A 10,620-nucleotide genomic window follows, 5' to 3' on the forward strand; every position below is an offset into this window, starting at 1 on the left:
CACACACACACACACACACACACATATATATATATCAATATATAAGCAATATAAATTTACAAGGACATTCTCTCAACATACACTTACAAAACTCCAACTCGATTGCCAGCCGTTCAGACTGTAGGTACTGTAAGGCTAGCAAGTTAGTACTTTACAAATCACCGGCAAACTACTAATAATCGGATTAATGCGATAAAAGGATGTATTCACTGATGTTTGGCAACCATGTAACAAAGCTAATTGGGAGCTAATCGGCTCCTGACCGTACATAGAAAACTTGCAAGTGATATACATCCCAAAAGGAACAAACAACGCTGAGCTAAAACGTCTGTGATAGGACGGATGAATCTTCAGTCAAACGCTACAGCCAATGAACGCTCGACACCCTATGACGCAACTTGCTTTACAGAATGTCATTGGACAAAACCCTATCAATCATCAGACGTCACCTTGCAAGTTCAGTGAAACGCCGAGTGAAACCATTGGCCAGTCACATTCACGTAGTTCCGAAAAGATCCATCGTGATTGGTCGCAGCAGCTTTCAATCACACGTTTCGCTCAATCGGGCGCCTCCTCCCACCCACAGGCGAATGACGCACGAGTCATGTGTGTTTGTGTGCGCTCCGTAGTGTACACAGGGCGCGAGCAGCAGACTGGTAGCCCGCTAGGAGGATCTACCGATAATAGACCGGGTAAATGTGGTCATGTTGCAGTTTCTGGTATTGAGTTCGAGGGAGCATTGGCTGGGATACCTGCTTTTCATGTGGCGGCCGAGAGAAGCTCAACACTGAAAAGACTTGGAAGTGCGCCGCCTGAGACACCGTTCACCCCAAACAAACATGGGGTCTCAGTCTATAAGCCTGAGGTAAAGTGACCTTAAATCTCTTTTCTGATGGCAAATTTCGAGAGCTACCAAGAGGGCAAAGCCGCAATGTTGATGTTGGAAACGCAACAGCGGGCTGTCGGGACTAATCCTGCAGCTGCAACGACAAACGGCGACACTTCTGTCGGGGAACCCCGTTCCGTGCTTAATGTCGGCAGCGCTGCTTTTCATCAACCGAGTGAACAGCAACAGCAGCAGCAGCAGCACCTGGAATCGCCGGCGAGGAAAGGATCCGCGTCCTCTCTTAACCGGGCGCTCGAGGACTCTGCTGCGAGTAGCACACACACTAACTCCGCTTCCCCTGCTGTGAACACCAGTTCCGCCGTGTCGGACGAAATTAGGAAGTGTGGCGAACGGCGACACTTCTGTCGGGGAACCCCGTTCCGTGCTTAATGTCGGCAGCGCTGCTTTTCATCAACCGAGTGAACAGCAACAGCAGCAGCAGCAGCAGCACCTGGAATCGCCGGCGAGGAAAGGATCCGCGTCCTCTCTTAACCGGGCGCTCGAGGACTCTGCTGCGAGTAACACACACACTAACTCCGCTTCCCCTGCTGTGAACACCAGTTCCGCCGTGTCGGACGAAATTAGGAAGTGTGGCTATCTGAGAAAGCAGAAACACGGCCATAAGAGGTTTTTCGTCTTGCGGGCGTCGAGTCATCTGGGGCCGAGCAGACTGGAATATTATGACAGTGAGAAGAAATTTCGAAACACTCTGCGCTCGAGCGCCGCCGCCGCATCAGCTGGTGCCTCTCCCCCCAAAAGAGTGATCTATCTCTACCAGTGTTTCACTGTGAATAAAAGGGCGGATTCTAAGAATAAACATCTCATTGCTTTGTATACTAAGGATGAATACTTTGCGATTGTCGCTGAGAATGAGCAGGAGCAGGAGGAGTGGTACCAGGCGCTCGGTGAGCTCATGAGTGAGGGGAAGAGAGGCCACGTGGACGCGGATGAGATTGACGATGGATATGGTACTGTGACCCCTGGGACTGACTTTAAGGAAGTGTGGCAGGTAAATGTTAAACCAAAGGGCTTGGGCCAGACGAAGAATCTAATCGGCGTGTATAGGCTCTGTCTGTCTGCCAAGAGCATTCACCTGGTGAAGCTGAACTCTGAGACACCTTGCGTGAACTTGCAGCTGATGAACATTAGACGCTGCGGCCATTCAGAGAGCTTCTTTTTCATTGAGGTTGGCCGGTCTTCTTCTATAGGACCTGGGGAGGTTTGGATGCAGGTGGATGATTCTGTGGTGGCTCAGAACATGCACGAGACCATTCTAGAGACCATGAAGGCACTGAAGGCATTTGCCGAGTTCAGGCCCAGAAGCAAAAGCCAGTCTTCTGGCACCAACCCGATGGGTTTCATCACCACACGACGACACTTGGGCAACCTCCCACCCAGCCAGACAGGGCTCCAGCGGCGGTCTCGAACCGAGTCTGTGGTGGGCACTCCACCCAGCAGGAAGAGCAGTGGAGCAAGTGGGTATCGATTCCGCACCTCAAGTGAGGGAGAAAGCACGATGAACCGCCCCTTTCGCTCTGTGACAGGTAGCCTTATTCATCTCAACACAGCCCGTGCTAACCTGAGCCGACAGGAAAGTAGCAGTGGGGCTGGGGCCCGCTATATTCGTGCCCCACCAAGCTCCACTTATCATGCCCGTTCTGCCTCGCTGCCAGTGTCACACTTTCCTTCTACCACCAGTCCCATCAGCATGTCCAGCAGCAGCGGGCATGGCTCTGTGTCAGACACTATCACTCGCCCCTCCAGCGCGTCCATTTGTGGATCCCCAAGTGATGGTGGATTCAACTCGTCTGATGAGTATGGCTCCAGCCCTGGAGACTTCCGGTACTTCAGAGTACGCAGCAACACCCCTGACTCCCTGGGAAACACACCACCTATCCGTGAGGAGCACTGCCTCAATGACTACATGGCTATGGGCTGGAATCGCGATGTGTTTGGAACAAATGCAGCTGAGGCGATCAAAGATGAGAGTGCAGATGAAGATTCACGACCGGGGTCTTTAAGGAGGCGGACACCCTCCTTCTCCAGGCAGGTTGGGGGCGCTAGTGCTGCTGGAGTTGCTGTTTATCAGAAAATGACCCAGACCACCTTCTCGCTGGACGAGGCTGTGGCTGAGAGCTCTTGGGGTGGCAGTGTCCAAACTGTCTCTACCTCCTCCTCCCTCTGCTCTGACTACAGCTCCAGTTCTGAACACAGCCAGGACCGGGCCCCTAGCCTACGGCCTGCAGACGGGCCTAAAGATGATGGGTACATGCCCATGATGGCAGGTGTGCTGCCCTACGCTAGTGATGCAGACTACATGCCTATGCAACCAAATATCCTCCTCTCTGCCTCTGCACAAGTCCAAAGTGCTGCTTTAAATGTTCCCCAGCACATGGACTCTCAAGGCTATATGATGATGCTCCCTGGTAGAAGTGGGGCTACGGACTCTCCCGTCACATCCAGCCCTGACATTAGCAGACGAGCAGAGGGGCGAAGAGCCTCAGACCGCCAGAATGCAGAATACATAGATATGTCTCAGAGCAGCTCCACAGTTAATGCTCAAAAGGTTTCCGCTGAGAATTATTATGCCTTGACCACTCCTGGTGTCCCCAAATCCTACAGTCCCTATTTCTCCCTCCCTCGCTCATACAAGGCTCCATCCAGAAACCAGGTAGAGCATGATGATTATGTCCCAATGAGTTCCCCAGCAAAACCAGTCTACATTTCACCCACAGCCACCCCAGATCGCAGTAGCAGGTGCCCACCTTCTGAGTCCTCTCAACATAATGACTTCACGGATCGCCGTGCCGTACGGCCGAACCGCCTGCCCCTGGGAAGGCGAAGTTTGCACAGCTCTCTGCGAGCAGGAGAAGTGGCAGTGCGCCCTTCCAGCCCTGGAGAATACATCAATATTGAATTTGGGGATCGGCCCACATATTCTCCCTGCCCCCCCTCAACCCTTAGTATTAACCGGGAGCAGCGCAAGTCCCCGCTGCCACAGGATTACATGACTGTCGAGGTGGATGGTCTTCCACCAAAGAGTCGGTCCCCACGGCCCTCCCTGGTGGCCCCCTGGAATCCTCCTTCATATAGCCGGCCCTCCTCATCTTCCCACAGCAGTGGGCTCACGGTGGGTAAGCCTGACGACTACACGGAAATGTCTTTTGGGCCTGAGGAGGAGTCCAAGAGCCCTACAGCCATGCTTGAGCACCTGTGTGTTCTGGAGCAACAGTTTTTCCCCTTCAGCCCTCCAACTGAGCCTAAGGTTGTCCGTGCTGATCCCCAGGGCAGGCGGAGACACAGCTCGGAGACCTTTGTCACATCATCAGGAGCGTCAGGTGGAAGTGGCACGGACTCCAATGGCACCATGCCTAGCAATAGTGGGGCTCACCAGGTGGGCTGCAGCAATCGTCAGAACTTTGACTGTGGTTGGACTGACGGCGTGACATTCGGCAGTGAGGGTGCACATGGAAACTCCTTGGATAGAGCCGATTCCCCCTCTGTGAGGTCTGCAAGGACTCTACCTGTGGAACACCAGAATGGCCTGAACTACATCACCCTAGACCTGAGAGACGATCTCCAGCCTGGAAACAGTCATGATGCGCTTGCCTTGTCATCCTCCAGCGTTCCTCCCCCAGAGAATGGTGCCTATGTCAGCATGGATTTAATTAAATCTGAGGGTCTTACATCGGCGTCTAAAGGTGAGCAATTTTAAATATGACTGTTTTTCTTGAAAGTCATGTCTCCAAAAAAAATTTCTCTAAAATCATCTCTTTCTTTCTGAACAAGCTTTTCTTTCTGGCAGTTAGTCTGTCTTTGTTTTAAACGTGTTTAATATGTTGATATAAAAGACACTTTTCTTGAATATGTCAGTCTCGGTTTCAGTTTGGAGTATTTCTAAATAATAGTTTAGAGCAGACTAGTTAAAAAGATTAGCTGCTTTATTCATTTACTCGCTTGTCGTTCCAAACCTGTATGACTGACTGACTTCTGTGTAACAAAATATAGTTACGATAAAATTAAATATCTCAATGTGTGTTTTTTTTTTTTGTCTATGCAATAAAAGTCCAACGTTGTTTGCACCCTGTAGACTTTAATTGAATGGGCAAAAACATTTGCAACTTGCAACATTCTTAAAAATATCTTGTTTTGTGTAGTTGGAAGAAAGTCAAGTCACCTTTATTTTTATAGCGCTTTATACAATACTGGTTGTCAAAGCAGCTTTACAGTGTTAAAGAGGAAAATAGTTTGTCAATGATGCAAGAAGACAATAACAAAGAATCATTTTTCCAGCTAAAGTCAGTTAATTGATTCAGTGATGTCATCATCCAGTTCAGCTCTCTTCCAATAGTGTCTGCAATCAGTCAAAAATAAGTAAGAAAGTAATTCTTAGAGGTTTGGAATGAATCGATGAGTAGGCTAAATGATGACAGAAAATTACATTTTTGGGTGAACTATCCCTTTAAGTGTGTACAAAACACAACTTTATTGTAATGGACCCCCTCCTCTTGGCATCTCCTTCCTGTTGCATTCTCTAACTCCTTTGCCCTGAATGTTTATTTTGTAATTTTTTTTTTATATCCACTTTGTTTAGGAGCTGCTGAGTGTGTGTTGCTGCAGGGTGTGTGAGAGAATGAAGTGTTAGTGAGTCAGTGTTCTCAGCAAGCCCTAGATGACTCATTTGTTTATCATAGTTGAAGAAGAGATGGATGTGTGTGTGAAAAAGGTTGGTTTAAAGCAAGTGATAACTTTATAGCATCTCACCCTCTCTCTTTCTCTCGTACCCTTCTTTTCCTTTGGCAAACAGAACTGTTGTAGATGTATGACTCAGGTGATGATACAAAGGAAACTTTATTTTCAGGCAGCATTGCCGCCAACTAGCTACAGATATAGACTGCAGGGTTTAGCTGTAAAAAATATTGCATGATATGTCATTGGCTAAATGATTCGTAATACACTGCCATGCTTTTGGGGGCACTGCAGGTAGAATACTATTCCAGTAGTCTTCACTAGTTTATTAAAACTGCTGGGTAATTTCCGGGCCATTACTGTGTCATCGCACAAATGTCAAGCAGGTCTCCCTCTGTCAATGTTGACTAGTGCTCAGACAAACAGTTAAATGTTATACAGGGAGTTCAATCTGCAGATAGTGTACTTATAGTAAACCTTATGTTTTATTTATCATTTATTTTACATTGAATCAAGTACACTTTCAATGTGTAAAATGATACATTTTCAGTTTTTCCGTTGTGTGTGATATACTTTCTCTATATAGTTTTAGTGTGATATACACTACAGTGCAAAAGTCTTAGGCCACTAGTATTTTCACCAACAAAAAATGGTTATAAGTCTATAAGATATTTGATAGTTTGTCAGTAGGAAATATTAGTTTACATTACCAAACATTCCTTTTGCCATTAACTACAGCACTGTGAAAAGTTTTAGGCACTTGTGTAAAAATGCTTTAAAGTGAGATTTTATCTATCAATTAACTTCCGTTAACTAAATCTGATCAACATTTTGTGTAACCACCCCTTTTCATTAAAAAAACAGCTTTTGTCCTAGGTGCACTTGCACAAAGTTTTTCAGGTAGCTTTGCAGGTAGGATTCTTGAAGTGTCTTGGAGTTGTCTCAGTTTTTTCTGTTTCTTCATGTAATCCCAGACGGATTGGATGATGGTGAGATCAGATCTCTGTGTGGAGCACTGGCTGTTGTCAGTCTCCTTGTGCAAACAAATTTCACTGGATTATTACAATTAATGGCAAAAGGAATGTTTAGTAATGTAAACTGATATTTCCTACTGACACACTACAGCAAAAGATAGAACTAACTGATGTAAAATCATTTTTTTGTTGGTGAAAATTAGGGATGCGCCGATCCGATATTAATATCGGGTATCGGCTCCGATAGTGCCACTTTTCTCGGATCGGGTATCGGTCAGAGAGAGCCGATCCAAATCCGAGATTTAATTTTTTTTTCGATTGTGCGAATTATTCTGTGTTACTTCTGAAGCCATACCATAGCTTAATGTGAGCTGCATATGAATATTTAAGTCCTTACATTAAAGTTCACACAAACTCTTTTCTCCGCTGTGGCTGTCACTCATTCGTTCAGTCTTTAAACCCTGGTAGCGTTCAGTTACAGCAGTCAGCTCGGTAAAGCTCTCCTCAAGATCATTCTGTGTTCCCATTATACTTGATTTGTAAATACATGTCTATGATTTCGCAAAAAGGACTTTATCTTCTTGCTGGAGTTTAATGTTTTGTTACTTGCTATCGGGTGTCTGTGAGAACAAAACATGGGTGTAGAAGAGACTATAAATTGTTTTTAACGTGCACAGTAACTGACATTTAAAACTGTTAAAAGAAAAGCTTATATAACATGCAGAATTGATGCGCTACATGTAAACTATATACTTTATTGTATTTGTGTAGTTCCTTTGGAATTTTTCAGCTTTTAAGAACTGCCGGGTTTTCCTGTAGTAGGCGGAACTAATGCGCAAACGACAATCTCATTGGCTGGTGCTCACCTAGTATCGTCCCTGTTTTGATTTCAGCAAATCCGTTCGAGCGAACGCACACAACCTGATTAATATTCATGAATCCAGTAGCTCATTAATCCTTAGTGCGTTTTTATATTGTTCTTATTAGTAGAATTCATATAATAATAATAATATCTTATCAGTATTATTGTTCGTATTTTTTACAGGAACACAGAATGACCAAAAAAAGCACCAGCACCAGTCCTAAGATCATGGTTACCAAGTTTTAATTCTAATTACTAAACTTCTATTATTAAATAATACTTGATTATCATATTATAATGCTTGACTGACTGATATTAAGAGTGTACTTTCAGATATTTAAAAAGCTGTACCATTTTACAAACATTATATATGTTTGTAAAATGGCATAACTTATAAATATATATGTATATGAGGGTTGACTGTATAAAAAACAGTTTGTGCTGCACTGTATTTGTTTTGTCCTATTTTATAATAATACAAATAGCAATGTGTAACATTTTACCATATTTAGCACTTTTATTTGTTCCCCACAAAATATTGTTTTTCACTAAATGTTTGGATTTCTAAAATTATTGTGCACTGATTTTTCTAGAATAACTTTTGCTGCCGAATTATCCACTAACCTAGTTTGATACATTTTTGTCATAGATTATAAATATACATAGGCCTATATTTTTTCATATTTGGTTTTTATTTTTCTTTATAATGAAGTAGTCTGTAACTCTGTATCTAGTAGACTGTGAAAGAATGATAATCAGTTCCACACACAGAGATATATAAATTCTACATTTATTTAAATGAGGGAAAAAAACTTCACTGGTATCGGTATCGGCCAATACCGAACCCTAAGTATCGAAAGCGAAAAAGGCGGATCGGAGCATCCCTAGTGAAAATACTAATTGCCTAAGTTATAGAGTGACAGTTTATGTTGTCTTTTCAAAAGTCAGTGAATCATCTCAAAAGTGAACCTCAGCGTCATGTATGGATTGCATCATCTCTGTGTGGCCTGCACATTCACAAACATACAAACTGTCCATAAGTCTGTAAGTGCATATGACATAGGGGTGTGTGATATTGACAAAAAAATTATGTCTCTATTTTTTGGGATTTTTTTTAATAACGATAATCAGGCAATATTTTGCAGAGTGTGTTGTGCTGGTACCTTAAGGCAGGGGTTTTCAACCTTTTAGGACATGCGCCCCCCAAGTTGGTCTAATTTCACTCGCGCCCCCCCCAACATCCAACAACACTGAGCGTGACTGATACTCGAGACAACTCTGCTCTAACTGTCGACTAGCAGTGGGAGTCAGATTGCCCCCTAGTGGATGGCTAAAGATTTGTTAACTCATATTCATAAATTCTCAAGAGAACGTTTCTGAATTAACTGATGCTCGCGCCCCCCTTGACAGGTGCTGGCGCCCCCCTGGGGGCGGGTTGAAAACCCCTGCCTTAAGGTACAGCTGACTCCTAAAGATTTTGATATTCTTCATATTCCGTGTGGTGGTCAGTTCACAGCAGTGACAGAAATGAATATTTTCCATTAAGTTTAAATTGATTTTTACTTTTATAAAGCCTTTTTTTCTAAAGTGTGCATCATCTTTTGAGTCAAATTCTTACATTTAATCAGTCAATTAGAATAAAAGACATTTGGGCTGTTACCAAACAAATGATATCAGTATCAGAATTCATCTTTGCAATGAAGAGGAAACACGGAAGCTGCATTGTATGAATTTTCCACACAGAGGGACATGAATGCATTTAACCTGCAGTTACAAATGCATAAATATTTAGTTATTTTAAACATAAAACATTGAATACTGATATTTACAATTATTTTAAAAACGAAAACCCACCAGCAGGTGGCCGCAAGTCACTGTTAAGAAGGGAGTCATTGCGATTGAACCATTGGTTGATTCATTCAGGAACGAAACACCGTCATGTTGCACAGAGACGCAAAACAGTGCTGTGGCTGTGTTTGGAATTTTTCTGTTGGCAAAATAAAGCAAAAACAGGCAATATAGTGTCTAAAATGTAAGTCTCATAATATTACCTTGTTTATTGAACTGTTGAATAAAATCACGTTTGTAATCATGCTGATTTTAGAGGTGAAAACTGGCACTCTTCATGTGATATTGACTAACTTTCTGTGGCATTTTTATGCACAATGGCGTTTAGTCTTTCACAAAACATAGCTAACGTAGGGACATTATAACGAGCCACCATATTGATTTACTGTTTTAAATATGTCCAGCGCTTTTTTTTCTTAAAGTCTGGTCCCTGTTTTTATACAGTCTATCATCTATGGTCATGTATATTGATACATGTATATGAAATGATCCAACAAACACTTTACAGGTCTCATATTTGGGCGTGGAATTGAAGGATTTTTGCATAAGTTTACACATTCCCAAAGTTCCCATGCTTATAATGCAGAAAACTCCTGCAAACATTTATACACTTTAGCATGTAGGTTGAATTAATGCATCAATCCACATTGATGTACAAACCAAAGCAATAATTTCAGATCTTACTGTCAGACTTTAATTTCACAAACAGTGATTCTGCGTTACTGCGGAGAGGTCCGATCAAAATCCGAGATTTTTTTAATTTAATTTTTTTCTCGATTGTGCGAATTTTTCTGTGTTACTTCTGAAGCCATACCATAGCTTAATGTGAGCTGCATATGAATATTTAAGTCCTTACATTAAAGTTCACACAAACTCTTTTCTCCGCTGTGTCTGTCACTCATTCGTTCAGTCTTTAAACCCTGGTAGCGTTCAGTTACAGCAGTCAGCTCGGTAAAGCTCTCCTCAAGATCATTCTGTGTTCCCATTATACTTGATTTGTAAATACATGTCTATGATTTCGCAAAAAGGACTTTATCATCTTGTCGGAGTTTAATGTTATTTTGTTACTTGCTACCGGGTGTCTGTGAGAACACAACACGGGCGTAGAAAAGACTATAAATAGTTTTTAACGTGCACAGTAACTGACATTTAAAACCGTTAAAAGAAAAGGTCAATAACTGTTGCACAGATATAATACTCTACGCATCAATTTCTCTTCCCTTTGTGCTTTGCACTTTTTAACACGAAGCGCTTGCACTGTGCGCATCCGGTGTGCAGAATGATGCGCTTGAAGCAACATGGCGTCACAGCCTGATGCCGTGTTGCTTCAAGCGCATCATTCTGCACACCGGATGCGCACA

General features: G+C 43.3%; 1 protein-coding gene across 1 annotated transcript in view; it reads left to right on the forward strand.

Moving 5' to 3' along the window:
* The first annotated feature begins 1,031 nt into the window (after positions 1-1,031).
* Positions 1,032-10,620, forward strand: part of LOC107557498 (insulin receptor substrate 2-B-like) — a 38,979-nt gene continuing 29,390 nt past the window's right edge. The window contains exons 1-2 of the mRNA XM_016240929.1: positions 1,032-1,119; positions 1,201-4,587. Coding sequence (XP_016096415.1) covers positions 1,032-1,119; positions 1,201-4,587 — 3,475 coding nt within the window. The remainder of the gene's footprint in view (positions 1,120-1,200; positions 4,588-10,620) is intronic.

This window comes from Sinocyclocheilus grahami, unplaced genomic scaffold (assembly GCF_001515645.1).
Source record: "Sinocyclocheilus grahami isolate Dianchi unplaced genomic scaffold, SAMN03320097.WGS_v1.1 scaffold605.1, whole genome shotgun sequence".
NCBI lineage: Eukaryota > Metazoa > Chordata > Actinopteri > Cypriniformes > Cyprinidae > Sinocyclocheilus > Sinocyclocheilus grahami.